This window comes from Polypterus senegalus, unplaced genomic scaffold, assembly GCF_016835505.1.
Source record: "Polypterus senegalus isolate Bchr_013 unplaced genomic scaffold, ASM1683550v1 scaffold_2666, whole genome shotgun sequence".
In the NCBI taxonomy this organism is placed as follows: Eukaryota; Metazoa; Chordata; class Cladistia; order Polypteriformes; family Polypteridae; genus Polypterus; species Polypterus senegalus.
In genome coordinates this window covers 30259-45999 of record NW_024380901.1, presented here as the reverse complement: position 1 = coordinate 45999, position 15741 = coordinate 30259, and the positions used below count along the sequence as shown (strand labels likewise).

General features: G+C 39.3%; 1 protein-coding gene and 1 long non-coding RNA gene across 2 annotated transcripts in view; both read right to left on the bottom strand.

The window, feature by feature from the left end:
• The window catches only part of LOC120520403 (myb-like protein X), a 23588-nt gene extending 12532 nt beyond the window's left edge, over positions 1 to 11056 (bottom strand). Inside the window, exons 1-5 of the mRNA XM_039742801.1 lie at positions 11023 to 11056; positions 7718 to 7956; positions 3093 to 3170; positions 2571 to 2682; positions 1799 to 1895 (exon numbers count right to left, since the gene is read on the bottom strand). Of these exons, the coding sequence (XP_039598735.1) occupies positions 1840 to 1895; positions 2571 to 2682; positions 3093 to 3170; positions 7718 to 7956; positions 11023 to 11056 (519 nt within the window). The 3' untranslated portion in view covers positions 1799 to 1839. The remainder of the gene's footprint in view (positions 1 to 1798; positions 1896 to 2570; positions 2683 to 3092; positions 3171 to 7717; positions 7957 to 11022) is intronic.
• Positions 11056 to 15741, bottom strand: LOC120520401. Its single transcript, XR_005631826.1, has 3 exons — positions 15718 to 15741; positions 12506 to 12744; positions 11056 to 11113 (listed from the first exon to the last, which is right to left on the bottom strand). It is a non-coding gene; the product is annotated as an uncharacterized LOC120520401 (long non-coding RNA).

Here is a 15741-nt window from a genome sequence, read left to right as displayed (position 1 = left end):
GAATACAATCAGTAAGGGATAAACAAAATCAATCATGTACGGCATTAAAAAATTGGGATGCATGGAGAATCACTTTATCATTGCACTGAATCAAGCAGTGTCTCAGGGGTCACCACCTCTGTTCTGTACTACCCTTATTTGGCACACTGTGAGACAACCATAGTTAGTTTGTGATGTTTAATTATGAGAGCTTATTGCAATTAACATCTCTAACAACAGCAGAGCAAAAAAAAAAAAAGAAAATGTGGAGACCCTGAAATAAATTTTTCATCAGCATAAAAAATGCTTCCGTAGTTTGATAGACTAAATAATAAAAATATTAAGGTAACAATTACACAAGCAAATAAATAGCCAGCCAAAGGCCCAGTTAGTGCAACAAGACTTGAAGATAAGTAAATTTCTATGTCTATGTGTCAAAAGAAAATCGTTTGTGACAAAAAAGTGTCTCCTCTCAGAATACTGACATAGTCTCTGTCTCTACTTCATTTATTTGTCATGTGAACTTTGTCAGACTAGTCTTGCTGTAATACGTGTGGATGTGGCACTCTGTGGAACAATGCCCCACAATCACACAGAAACACAGCCTTGGCAAACAAATGGCGACTCACAGAAATCAGAAATAAAACACTATATTACGGTGTTGCAGCATAAATGCATTTTTACTACAAAGTACTTTTATTTAGTAACAAAATTTAACCAAATGTTATAATATGCATTTAAATCAATTTAATATTGTCTAAGTATGTAAAATATATATCCTTTTATAATATAATCATACCCATTTTCTCCTGGAGTTTAAATACACTTTCATTAAAATTATACCCCCATTCTTGAACAGCAGACTCTGAATAAGTTTGAATAAAAGATACACACAGTCAGGTAAACATAAATTAAAGAACGGCCACCAACCCATATTCTCAAAATAACAAAAAATCAGATTTTCTGCAGCTGAGGAAGACTGAAATGCAGTAGACAGAAAGAACCTAAGGTGACATATGTAAAACATATCTTTTTGGACTTGTCTCACATTTTTAATTTGTTTTCTGAATGCACCATTCACTCACAATGGTGGTCATTTTAGAATCACCTTTTAACCAACCTGCAGGTCTTTGGGACAGACAGGGAAAACGCACAAAAATATGTCAAATTCCTATCACGATTACCATCTAGATAGAGGATTCAGTCATATGACGCTTGATTCATAAAGCTGCAGCACTGACCCAGCTTTACAAAAACATCTGAAAGTGACAAACGAAATTTAGAATTTAAGTAACTTTTTACAGTTCATTTTAATAAAGCGCTTCTACATCTGTTCATATATTCAAAGTTATTGAAATCAAAGCTTTTATCTTATTTGCTTTTGAAGATGACTCTAGCATATGACATATGAACACCATATCCTAGTGGTTAGGTAGTTTCACTTCTGAATTCTGTCTTCACTCTAACAGAATATCATGTTAACACAGTCAACCTCTTATTTGCAATTTAAACAGTTAATCCATGTTCAGATTGCTTATTTTGTGCTCCAGTCAGTTACTTTAAACTGAGAATGGCTGAACCTTTTCACATTTCTACATTAAAGACTCACTGAGACTAGAGTTGATTTTAGAAAAGGCTCAGTGATTAGGGGTGGGAAAAGTATATTTCAAAGAAAATAACTGAAAATGTGAAAAGGAAAAAGCAAATGAGATCATGAGAACAATGACTGGGGTGATATGAACTCAGACCTCTCATGTTTCTTTATTCATTTATAATGGTGCCCTCAAGACAACCTTACATGTGAAGGTGCGCCACTTACCTTGTTGTTTCTTCTCAATCTCATTCAGTAACTTCTGTAAACTACACAGATCTCTGTACTGAAATGTAAAGGATTCTTGGAAACTCTCCACTGAAACCTATAGCAAAAATAAGAAAAGTGCCATTAGAGAATTTTAAAACTAAAATGTTCTGTAAAACACTGTGCTACAGTGACCTGGGACATATGTCCGAAACATGAACTAAAAGATGCTCAGTGATGAAGCTGACCTCCAGTGCATCATGTGTACTATGACAGAGACAAGTACGGAGTAGTAATAGGAATTGACTTGTAAAAGAATTTGTATGGATGACCAGTGGAGAAGCATGAAGTAGAAAATATGAAGTAGAATAAAATCTGAGAGAGACTTAAGGCAACATCCAGAAGACAGTGTTAGGGTTGGTCAAAAATTAGGTCAGGTCAAAATGTAGAGAAAGCACAGGTATAGCTAAGGATCCTGGTTGGTAGAAATGCAGTCCAGTCCCAACCGCTGAAATGACCATCTATTTATCTGCGAAACCAGACCCCTTGTCCAGCCACTCAGGTCCCCAACAATAAGGAACCTGTGAGTTGGATCACTTTTGAGGAATCATGTCATTTGGCCCAAGTGGCATAATTGAAGCTCCCTCAAAATGCAAGTAAACTTTTCTGATTTAAATCTGTATCTGTCTAAAAGCCATCATATACAAGCAGACACCAAATGTCCATAGCATGAATGGCTGGCTGAAGAGAAGAACAGTGAATTCTGGATTTCCTTAGAAGTAGATTATGTTACCTGGTTCTTCAGGCTCTTTTGCACTCTTCGTCCTTTGTAACAGCTTATCAATGAGATTATGAGCAGACTTGAATAGATCATTACATTCCTTAACTTCTGTCTCTGGTGAATTCTGACAAGACATACACAAGCATTCAGTTCAATCACAAGTGTACTAAATGACATCTGCTATCATGAAATATTGCAGTTCTACTAATTCATAGAATAACTCAGTGCTAAAAGATCAGTTTCTTCTGGATGAGAAAAACATTTGATGACAGCATGTAATGGAGCCAAATATGGTGGATGTCATCCTAAGAAACATATTTAATTCAAGCACACTAATCTGCAGTACCTCTTTGAGCTCATCACATTCTAGAGATTTCACTGAACTCTCATCAGTGACAGTATCTCACAAACAAAGCCTAATCTGCTGCCAGACAGCAAAGCATAATTCAATGTTAGAGTTAGGGAAGGATGTGACCGTTGCTCCCTTTATGTTCCTATATGTCTAACCTTGAATAGTCTTTCAGTAAATATTACCTTAAGATGGGGAACATCATCATCTTTCTGTTTAGTCTCCTTGTCTGCCTTCTGGAATTCCTCTGCATTGGTTTGTACCTGAGCCAATTTGGAAAGACAAGTCAACAAAAGTTTCTTAGTTGTCTTGAGGAAAACTTAGTCAATGCTGATTACATCGTTCTGAGTCATTACAAAACCATAAAACTGTTAAAATTGAAATAAAAACTCAATTGAGATGAAGATTTCTTGACATGGATTTTACAATTTTATCAATTAATGAAACTAACCTTACTTCCAAATTTTATCTAAATTGAGATGTTGCCTGGTTCACAGAGATCTGACAAGAGAAAGAAACTGAATGGCATGTGATGAGAGTAGTGACCGTCAAAGGCCTGTGAGAGTGACAGAAGTCTGCGTCAGTGCATGGACAGTTGAACTGAACAACAGATCAACAGCTCTGAGGCTAGGGATCTGCACTGGCAATCAGAAGGTTGCTGGTTCGAAACCTGTAAATGCCAAAAGAGACTCTGCTCTGTTGGGACCTTGAGCAAGTACCTTAACCTGCAATTGCTGAGCACTTTGAGTAGTGAGAAAAGTCCTATAAATGCAAAGAATTATTATTATTATTATTACTATTATTATTATTATTAACAGTTACGATATGTAGAGGACACTCAGTATGCCTTGTACTGTGTGGTCTCCCAATGTCAATGCTGTACAGGCACTGGACTGCGACACTGGTAGTCAGGTGAGTGTAATTCCTGTGTGCAGACAGTTGACTGATTTATCCTGTGAGAGGTGGGACTCACTGACAAGGAGAGAGTAGGCTGTATGGCAGGGCTATTCAATTAAAAATTCAGTTGGGCCAGATTGCCAAACCAAGAAGGTTAGCTGGGCCAGTCATTTTAGCAGCAAAGCAGCTCGTAATGACAAATTTTAAAACCAACACAAACAAATTTATTGAAAAACATAAGGTTTATTCGTTGTTTCTCTTTTAACTTTGGTCAGTTTGCAGAGCAAAAGGTGCATACAAAAAGAGCTGAATTAACAGAATCTGAGGTAGCCCCTATTTTTTCCACTTGCAAAAGAAAAAAACTGACCTAGGCTACATATCTGACCTATCTGATCACAAAGTGCATAAAACAAAATAGTGCACAGTAGTAGGCTATTAGAAATAACATTGTTTCCTTTTGAAACAAAATAAACAGCTTGCACACATTTGACCCAGGAACATCTCAAAGTGCATAAAATAAAAAGTACACAGTATTCACAACTATAACAACACTGAGGGAACATATTTTAAATCACCATGTGTGATTAGGCATGCCTCTGTTACACATCCCACATTATATTGATGTATTGTAGGCTACAGTTACCCTGCTGACTTAGTGGGAGAAGTGACATTTTTTGTTTTGAATGAGAGCAGTGACTTTAGGCTCGTAAGTTGTCAATGCAATTCAAGGCATTGGTGGAGAGTATGGTCAGTCAGGGAGCAACGAGTTGCTTTTATGGAGTTCATGTGTGAAAACTTGAGTATATGTTGATCCAAACATACTGAGCATGACGATCGCTACTTTCTTAATGTTAGGGAACTGATGTGCGTTGACATCAGTCCAAAACATTGCAGGCCCGTTAGTGGAAAGCTCCTGTGCCATGGTTACAGATGACTGCATGTCAACAAGTTTGAGTGTGAATTTCCCCTCGTCAATGGAAGGGACCAGTTTCTTAGCTCTGGCGGATAAGTCCTCTTCTATTGCAACAGTGAACGGTCTCTGACAAAACTGCCAACTCTGTGGGCAGATCAAGTCCATCCAATCGACCAGCAAAGTTATTTTTCAACATCGCAATGAAATCTGTCATCACATCCGTGATTTGTGCAGGGATGAGATGCATTTGCGGAGTGTCAGAAAATGCAGCATTCGCCTGTGCTCAAATCATTTGCCAAAAGTTCCAGTTTAACTTGGAATGCGCGCATCTGTTCCACAAGGTCAATGACAGTTTTATCTCTGCCTTGTAGTCCCAAATTGAGATCGTTCAGGTGTTTGAATATGTCGCTCAGAAAGCAGGCATCGCCATGAAGTTGTCGTCCAGTATGCACTCAAGTGCGTTTCTGCCTTTTTTGCTTGCTGCCGCTGGAGGTAAGTTATGATCTCTTCTCTGAGACCGCAGAAACGCTCCAGTGCTTTGCCTTTGGACAGCCACCTCACGCCAATGTGCAAAAGAAGGTCGTGGTGCTCAGCAGACATTTCTGACAGCAGCATGCGGAATAAGCGGTGTTGGAGGCTTGATGTGGAGCGAATAAAATTAATTATAGCCATAACGCTGTCCATTGTCGTTTTGAGTGCCCCGCTTAGTTTTGCGCACAACAACGCCTGATGCACAATGCAGTGTAAGGAAATCAACTGAGGTGCAACAGCGGACCAACGTGCTGCCAAACCATTCACTTTCCCTGTCATGAACGGAGCCCCATCTGTCACAGGCATGCACACACACTTCATATCCAGACCACTGTCTTTAAAAAGGCGGAAATTTTCCCAAAGACTATATCGCCAGTTGTGTGTCCTTCTAACGGCAGTAGGCGAGCAGCTCCTCTCGGAAGCATTTGCCATAAAAAACGGACATATATGCACAACTGAGCAGTATCAGTTTTGTCTGTGGACTCATCTACGCTATAGACATAGTATCAGCTTTCATCAGGTCTCTTAACAGCGTTTCATACACATCTGCAGCAAGAATTTCAACCCTACGAATGTTTGAAGTATCTGACAGGGGTAATGCTTTTTATAGCTGATACCACGCTCATTTTAATTTTATCGTCATTTATCACCTCATCCACGACAACCAGCATAGAGTCCTTCACAGTTTCAGAGTCTGTGAATGGCGTTTTCTTTTCCAGTATCCAGGAAACACGAAGGGATGCTGCAGTAGCTCTCTCTTGGGCTGTGAATGACCGCACCATGGTAGTACTGCTCGGTTGTAGAATGCAATCAAACTCTGCACTTTTGCAGCCCTCTCTTGAGATCCCTCTGGAAAATTGGTGCGAAAAGTGTGGTGTTTCTCAACATGATGCCTCGCACATTGTAATCTTTAAATACTCCAACGCACTCATTACAAATTAAACACATCGGTTTGGCGCTTGGATGTGGCGGTAAAATAAACAAGTATTTGTCAGTCCAGGCAGGGTTAAACTTACGGTTTTCATTGGCAATTTTACGTTTCAGTGTTGAGAAAGACATATTGATAGCAATCTAAGCTACTACCCGCACGCTCTGCATTGTTTGCGTGTTGCAGGCTACGGAATTTACGTAGGAATGCGCGTTTTGTCGGGACCATAGACATAATAAATACTTTATATTTATTCATAAATTGTTATTTTATATATATATATATATTATATATATATATATATATATATATATATATATATAAAATAACAATTTATGAATAATATATATTAATTTATTATCTATGGGCGGAACCACGGGCGGGCCACTGGAGGTTCATTCTGGGCGATTTGACCCGGGCCGCCAATTGAATAGCCCTGCTGTATGGGGTCATGTAGGCCAAATTTATAAGGGGCATAGCAAAGCTAAGGGAGGTTTATAAAACCCTTTTTATTAAATTGAATTTAATTCCAAAAGTAGTATTATAATGAAAAGTAATAATTAAATACATATGGATACATTAAAGAATTATTTAAAAAAATATGATCTGTTCCATATGTCAGAGGGAGAGTAAACATTCATTAAGCTTAGTCAACATTTAAACCCTCACCACTCTTCCACAGGCAGTAACTGAATCCAAGGCAAGGTGGTGCTTTGGGAAGAAGATGTGCTTTATTATTGAAAGGCTACAATAGAAGATGACAGAGATTATGAAGGACGAGAGCCACGCCAAATTGCAGGCAGGGCCAAGTATCTCCTGTTAAGTAGGTTCAATGGAAGTTTGTCTTTGTCTTGATATTTTAATATCTTCACTTTTCCTGGAGTTTTATTGAATGCTTTAAGAAATTATCACACAATTTAAACAACCAAAAGCAAATTATTACAGAAATTTAGAAGAGGAATATATTTAAAATGAGAAACCGACATATTACTTGCATAATAATGACAGTGAAGTTTTATATAATTAAGTGTAAACTCTTTTACCAATGTCTGACATTCAACTCGAGTATCACATACTAAATACTCTGTTACTTTACTTCTGTTGTTTCAGATCTGCATTGCCTACATGCACAAGCATAATGGCCTCCTCAAGCTCTTTCTTTTCAGATTTGTCCAATTCAGAGAACTCATTGGTTATCCGGCTTGACTTCTTCTCCCTCAGAGCACGACTGGGGCCCTCAGTCCCTACCCGTTCATTTTGAGATGATCCGTATTTAGGTCTGTGCTTTTCTCAATTTCCTCACACTCAAATTGAGGAGAAAAGGTCCCTAAAGTTAACATTTTAGGATTTGTAAAGATATGACATGATCTTAATTAGCTCATTCAATTCAGCAAGTCTGCCCCCAGCACGCCTACCTTTCATAGATACAAAGAGCTTGTCTTTATTTTCTGACTTGTTTGTAAAGTGGACAGCAACATTATAAGCTCTGCTTCTCTTCTGTTGTGTGACTGAAGTGTTAACGCTAACTGCTTTCTACTTACTTTTAGATCATTTGAAGGCTGTTCACTCGTGTTGTTTTGAACATACAAAGTTGTGTCACTCAGAGATTTGCTCCTTTCACCGGCTGTGTCATTCTCGCTACCAGTGCTCTGGCCCTGGCCATTCTGTTCACTTTTGGTTGCCGGGTTCATTTGGTTTGTCAGACCACTATGGGAGGCAGGCTGAGATGGAACTTCTGAATCTTGTTGTTGTTTTGTCTCCCTGTCTTCAGAGTCTTTATCTGTGGCAAGTACAAATGAAATATGTTTCCATTATTTTACCTTAAACACATCTGCAGGTGTGATGTCAAACTATCCTGACATCACTAGAGGTGGCCTGATGCAAATAGGCAATAACAGAAACAAAAAGTAGGAACAAGATTCTGACTTTTTAATATAATATTACGTAACTTTCTCAGAGTTGCATTTTGCAGTTCATGGTTACTGGGTGCTGGCCCATCCTAGCAGTTATCGTGCAAACCAGACGCCATTTCTGGACAGAGTGCCAGTCCAACACCGGCCTATTCACACTCACACTCACCCAAGGACTTTGGGAGTCGCTGGTTAACCCAACCTCCATATCTTTGTGGATATGGCTGGAAAATGGAGTTTATGGAAGATAGGATTAGATTTAAAATGTATATTGTTATCAGATTGTTGTGTCAAGCGATTATTTCAAATATTTGGCAGTCTATTTCATTTACAAAGCATTTAATATACTCTTGGAATACTGAATGTACTTACGGTTAATAAATGTCATCAATATGCTGTCTACCACAGTTAATTTACTGAATGCTGCTTGTGTTGGAAAACCCATTCATGTATGTCGGGCATTGTGCACCTTCATATTGATTTGCTGCACTCTGGGAGACAATCACATGTAAGACCCTACTACCATCTCAGATCTAATAAATGCAATCAAACTCCATAAGTTACAACAAGAGAGGTGAATTTAGAGTGAGAATGTGATGTATGGATTTCACAGCCATCATTGCTAACAAGCTAAGTGAGCAACGCTCGGTCAAATCAGAGGAAACTGAAGACAGCTGCGCAAAACCACGATAGAGAATGTCAGCGCGGTCTAATGTGCACACCGAGTCTTGGTTTAAGAAGGCCATGTTGTCTAAAAGATGTTGAAAAGTATTATGTTGCCTGTGAATGGCAGACAGCAGCCCAGTGTTTGGCAAACAGACAGGTGACAAACATATCTACATGTGAATTAGAAAATGGCAAAGTAATGGCACTGCAGCAAAATGCATCTGCAATCGGAATACTCAAGTACTCTCTAAAGGACTTCATTTATCTGATATGCGATGCTTTGTCACAGCAGTTTCGCTGTACTACGAAAGGATGTGGCAGCTGTAGCTTTAACAAGTCATAAAACTATAAAAACTGCTCATTCTGTGAGACGACATGAAGCTTCACGTCACATAGACATGGGGTCGTGTACCTCTCTGGGACCACTCGTTTACCCCTCTTCATCTCTGCCTCTAACCCCTTGAGACTTCATCATTTTGGACATCCTCAGTACCTATTAGATCCCACTCTCTCCTTTCTAAGTGTTGTCCGTATCCTTTGCTGTACCTTTATTAACCCTGAACTGATTTACTCGCCATGTCATGCAGATGCAGAATGAAACAAGAATTTTGGGCAGTTACACAGCGCACTCCCTACAAAACCACCAGGTCAGTCTCATCAGATGTCATGGAACTCCTGCTGCTGGTGTCCTTTCCAAATTGTTGAAGCTGGAGGTCTACCGGCTGAGGAAGCAGACTGTCTGCTAATACACATTAAACTTCAAAACTTGCCACCCCGTCCCGTGATTGCTTTGGCTGGTCAAACCGTATTTGGGAATGGGCAAATATGGTGCTGGTTTTATTTCAGACACTTTTTCTCCCAGTTTTGTCTTGCCCACTACTGCCTTCCTCATGTGACGCTTCTCTTACAATCACTTTGATTTATTGTGACAACCTTGGGCATCAAGCTTACCATCCACAAGCTCTCCTCTGTCTGTCCTGAGGGCGGTCCCCACTTCCAGTCTTCACTTCATCAGGTAATGTCCCACAGTCACATGAAACGGTCTTGGCAAACAAATATCGACCCACAGAAATCGAAAATACAACAGTAAGTGACGGTGTTACACCCTAATTGCATTTAAGCACCAAGAATTTCTTTTAAGTAGCCAAATCGAACCAGATGTTTTAGTGTACATTGAAATCAATTTAATATTGTCTAACTGTGTAAGATACATATCCTTTCCTAAGCATGATTATACCTGCTTCTTCCTAAATTGTACCCCTCTTTCATTAAAATTCTGTCTCCGGTTAATCAGCACTAAAGTTTGAATCCAACATACACCTAGGCAAGTGAAGCTGAATTTAAGCACCACACATCCGCACCCACCCATATTCTCAAACAAAAACAAGAAACAAAAAAAAAAAAAAATCAGACTTTCTGTGAAAGAGGAGGATTGTAAAGTGTTAGACAGAAAGAAGCTAAAGGTGCCATTTGTAAAAACGTGCATTTGATGGACTTGTCTCAAAGCTTTTTCATTTTTTTCTCAACGCACTATTCACTCACAATGTTTACCATTTTAGATTCACCGTTCAACCTAACCAGAAGGTCTTTGGGAATGACAGGGAAAACACACAAACGTGTGAAAATCCATCACAATCACATCTAGGCCCAGAATTGAGACCAATGACATTGAATTCATAAGGCAGCAGTGCTAACCCAGCTTAACAGAGCCATCTCAAAGTGACGTATGAAATGTAGAACTTCAGAGAACTTTAATGCAGTTCATTTTCATAAAGCGCCTCTACATCTGTTTGCATATTTGACTTGTTAAAACCACAACGTTCTCAGATTTGCTCTTGCAGGTGACTCTAGCATATTTCATATGAACGCCATATTCTAGTGGTTTGGTAGTTTCACTTTTGAATTCTGTCCTCACTTCCACAGAATGTCATGTTAACACAGTCATCCTTTCAGTTGCAGTTTATAACAATCAGTTACCCCATTGTCAGATTCTTTGTCTTCTTTGCCATTCAGATTCTTTAAACTGAAAATGACTGAACCTTTTAACAATTCTGAGTTAAGGCCTCACTGAGACTTGCAGTGACTTTAGAAAAGGCTCAGTGTTGAGGAGGGAGACAAGTGTGTTTGAAACAAAATAACTGAAAACTGAAAAAACAAATAAGATCATGCAAGCAAGGAGTGGGACAATATGAACTCAGACCTCGCATTGTTTCTTTATTCATTTATGATGGTGTCCTCAGGACAACCTTACACTTGAAGGCTCCACTCACCTTGTGGTTTCTTCTCGATCTTTTCGTATCTCATGCACACCATGTTTGTTCTGAGACTCGGAGAGGAATCTGTTAATTTCTCCACTTCATCCTAAAGCAAGAATAGGAAAAGTGACATTATAGAAATTTAAACATAAAAATGTTTTGTAAAACACTGTGCTGAACAGACCCAGGATGTCTGTCTGAAATGTGAACAGAAAGCTGCTCAGTGATGAAGATGACCTCCAGTGCATCATGTGCTTTACTGACTAGGTGAGGAGGGCGTAGTAGTAGGAACTGACATATTAAAGTACTTGTATGGAAGACCACCGGAAAAGCATGAAGTAGAAAATATAAAGTGGAATAAAACCTGAGAGAGACTTAAGGTGATATCCAGGAGGCAGTGATGGGGATGGCCAACCAAGAAGTATGATTCCATACATCCCATACAACCATCCAACCCATAAACCATGACAAGCTCTTTGTGATAAATTGCTTTGGCCTTAGTATGAGTTAATAATTAAACAGTTATGCATACATTAATGAATTACTTTTAAAAAATTATGACATTTTCCATAAGTCACAGAGAGACTTAAGATTCATTAAACTTAGTCAACATTTAAACCCTCACCACTCTTCCACAGGCAGTAACTGAATCCAAGGCAAGGTGGTGCTTTGGGAAGAAGATTTGCTTTATTATTGGAAGGCTACAATAGAAGATGACAGAGATTATGAAGGACGAGAGCCACGCCAAATGGCAGGCAGGGCCAAGTATCTCCTGTTACGTAGGTTCAATGGAAGTTTGTCTTTTGTCTTGATATTTTAATATCTTCACTTTTCCTGAGTTTTATTGAATGCTCTAAGCAATTATCACACAATTTAAACAATCAAAAGCAAATTATTACAGAAATTTAGAAGAGGAATATATTCAAAATGAGAAACCGACATATCACTTACATAATAATGTCAGTGAAGTTTTATATAATTAAGTGTAAACTCTTTTACCAATGTCTGACATTCAACTCGAGTATCACATACTAAATACTCTGTTACTTTACTTCTGTTGTTTCAGATCTGCATTGCCTACATGCACAAGCATAATGGCCTCCTCAAGCTCTTTCCTTTCAGATTTGTCCAATTCAGAGAACTCATTGGTTATCCGGCTTGCCTTCTTCTCCCTCAGAGCACGACTGGGGCCCTCAGTCCCTACCCGTTCATTTTGGAGATGATCCGTATTTAGGTCTGTGCTTTTCTCAATTTCCTCACACTCAAATTGAGGAGAAAAGGTCCCTAAAGTTAACATTTTAGGATTTGTAAAGATATGACATGATCTTAATTAGCTCATTCAATTCAGCAAGTCTGCCCCCAGCACGCCTACCTTTCATAGATACAAAGAGCTTGTCTTTATTTTCTGACTTGTTTGTAAAGTGGACAGCAACATTATAAGCTCTGCTTCTCTTCTGTTGTGTGACTGAAGTGTTAACGCTAACTGCTTTCTACTTACTTTTAGATCATTTGAAGGCTGTTCACTCGTGTTGTTTTGAACATACAAAGTTGTGTCACTCAGAGATTTGCTCCTTTCACCGGCTGTGTCATTCTCGCTACCAGTGCTCTGGCCCTGGCCATTCTGTTCACTTTTGGTTGCCGGGTTCATTTGGTTTGTCAGACCACTATGGGAGGCAGGCTGAGATGGAACTTCTGAATCTTGTTGTTGTTTTGTCTCCCTGTCTTCAGAGTCTTTATCTGTGGCAAGTACAAATGAAATATGTTTCCATTATTTTACCTTAAACACATCTGCAGGTGTGATGTCAAACTATCCTGACATCACTAGAGGTGGCCTGATGCAAATAGGCAATAACAGAAACAAAAAGTAGGAACAAGATTCTGACTTTTTAATATAATATTACGTAACTTTCTCAGAGTTGCATTTTGCAGTTCATGGTTACTGGGTGCTGGCGCCATCCTAGCAGTTATCGCAAACCAGACGCCATTTCTGGACAGAGTGCCAGTCCAACACCGGGCCTATTCACACTCACACTCACCCAAGGACTTTGGGAGTCGCTGGTTAACCCAACCTCCATATCTTTGTGGATATGGCTGGAAAAATGGAGTTTATGGAAGATAGGATTAGATTTAAAATGTATATTGTTATCAGATTGTTGTGTCAAGCGATTATTTCAAATATTTGGCAGTCTATTTCATTTACAAAGCATTTAATATACTCTTGGAATACTGAATGTACTTACGGTTAATAAATGTCATCAATATGCTGTCTACCACATTTAATTTACTGAATGCTGCTTGTGTTGGAAAACCCATTCATGTATGTCGGGCATTGTGCACCTTCATATTGATGTGCTGCACTCTCGAGACAATCACATGTAAGACCCTACTACCATCTCAGATCTAATAAATGCAATCAAACTCCATAAGTTACAACAAGAGAGGTGAATTTAGAGTGAGAATGTGATGTATGGATTTCACAGCCATCATTGCTAACAAGCTAAGTGAGCAACGCCGGTCAAATCAGAGGAAACTGAAGACAGCTGCGCAAAACCACGATAGAGAATGTCAGCGCGGTCTAATGTGCACACCGAGTCATATCTACATGTGAATTAGAAAATGGCAAAGTAATGGCACTGCAGCAAAATGCATCTGCAATCGGAATACTCAAGTACTCTCTAAAGGACTTCATTTATCTGATATGCGATGCTTTGTCACAGCAGTTTCGCTGTACTACGAGCGGATGTGGCAGCTGTAGCTTTAACAAGTCATAAAACTATACAAAAACTGCTCATTCTGAGAGACGACATGAAGCTTCACGTCACATAGACATGGGGTTGTGTACCTCTCTGGGACCACTCGTTTACCCCTCTTCATCTCTGCCTCTAACCCCTTGAGACCATCATTTTGGACATCCTCAGTACCTATTAGATCCCACTCTCTCCTTTCTAAGTGTTGTCCGTATCCTTTGCTGTACCTTTATTAGCCCTGAACTGATTTACTCGCCGTGTCATGCAGATGCAGAATGAAACAAGAATTTTGGGCAGTTACACAGCGCACTCCCTACAAAACCACCAGGTCAGTCTCATCAGATGTCATGGAACTCCTGCTGCTGGTGTCCTTTCCAAATTGTTGAAGCTGGAGGTCTACCGGCTGAGGAAGCAGACTGTCTGCTAATACACATTAAACTTCAAAACTTGCCACCCCGGTCCCGTGATTGCTTTGGCTGGTCAAACCGTTATTTGGGAATGGGCAAATATGGTGCTGGTTTTATTTCAGACACTTTTTCTCCCAGTTTTGTCTTGCCCACTACTGCCTTCCTCATGTGACGTTTCTCTTACAATCACTTTGATTTATTGTGACAACCTTGGGCATCAAGCTTACCATCCACAAGCTCTCCTCTGTCTGTCCTGAGGGCGGTCCCCACTTCCAGTCTTCACTTCATCAGGTAATGTCCCACAGTCACATGAAAACGGTCTTGGCAAACAAATATCGACCCACAGAAATCGAAAATACAACAGTAAGTGACGGTGTTACACCCTAATTGCATTTGCGTCACCAAGAATTTCTTTTAAGTAGCCAAATCGAACCAGATGTTTTAGTGTACATTGAAATCAATTTAATATTGTCTAACTGTGTAAGATACATATCCTTTCCTAAGCATGATTATACCTGCTTCTTCCTAAATTGTACCCCTCTTTCATTAAAATTCTGTCTCCGAAGTTAATCAGCACTAAAGTTTGAATCCAACATACACCTAGGCAAGTGAAGCTGAATTTAAGCACCACACATCCGCACCCACCCATATTCTCAAACAAAAAACAAGAAACAAAAAAAAAAAAAAAAATCAGACTTTCTGTGAAAGAGGAGGATTGTAAAGTGTTAGACAGAAAGAAGCTAAAGGTGCCATTTGTAAAAACGTGCATTTGATGGACTTGTCTCAAAGCTTTTTCATTTTTTTCTCAACGCACTATTCACTCACAATGTTTACCATTTTAGATTCACCGCTCAACCTAACCAGAAGGTCTTTGGGAATGACAGGGAAAAACACACAAACGTGTGAAAATCCATCACAATCACATCTAGGCCCAGAATTGAGACCAATGACATTGAATTCATAAGGCAGCAGTGCTAACCCAGCTTAACAGAGCCATCTCAAAGTGACGTATGAAATGTAGAACTTCAGAGAACTTTAATGCAGTTCATTTTCATAAAGCGCCTCTACATCTGTTTGCATATTTGACTTGTTAAAACCACAACGTTCTCAGATTTGCTCTTGCAGGTGACTCTAGCATATTTCATATGAACGCCATATTCTAGTGGTTTGGTAGTTTCACTTTTGAATTCTGTCCTCACTTCCACAGAATGTCATGTTAACACAGTCATCCTTTCAGTTGCAGTTTATAACAATCAGTTACCCCATTGTCAGATTCTTTGTCTTCTTTGCCATTCAGATTCTTTAAACTGAAAATGACTGAACCTTTTAACAATTCTGAGTTAAGGCCTCACTGAGACTTGCAGTGACTTTAGAAAAGGCTCAGTGTTGAGGAGGGAGACAAGTGTGTTTGAAACAAAATAACTGAAAACTGAAAAAACAAATAAGATCATGCAAGCAAGGAGTGGGACAATATGAACTCAGACCTCGCATTGTTTCTTTATTCATTTATGATGGTGTCCTCAGGACAACCTTACACTTGAAGGCGCTCCACTCACCTTGTGGTTTCTTCTCGATCTTTT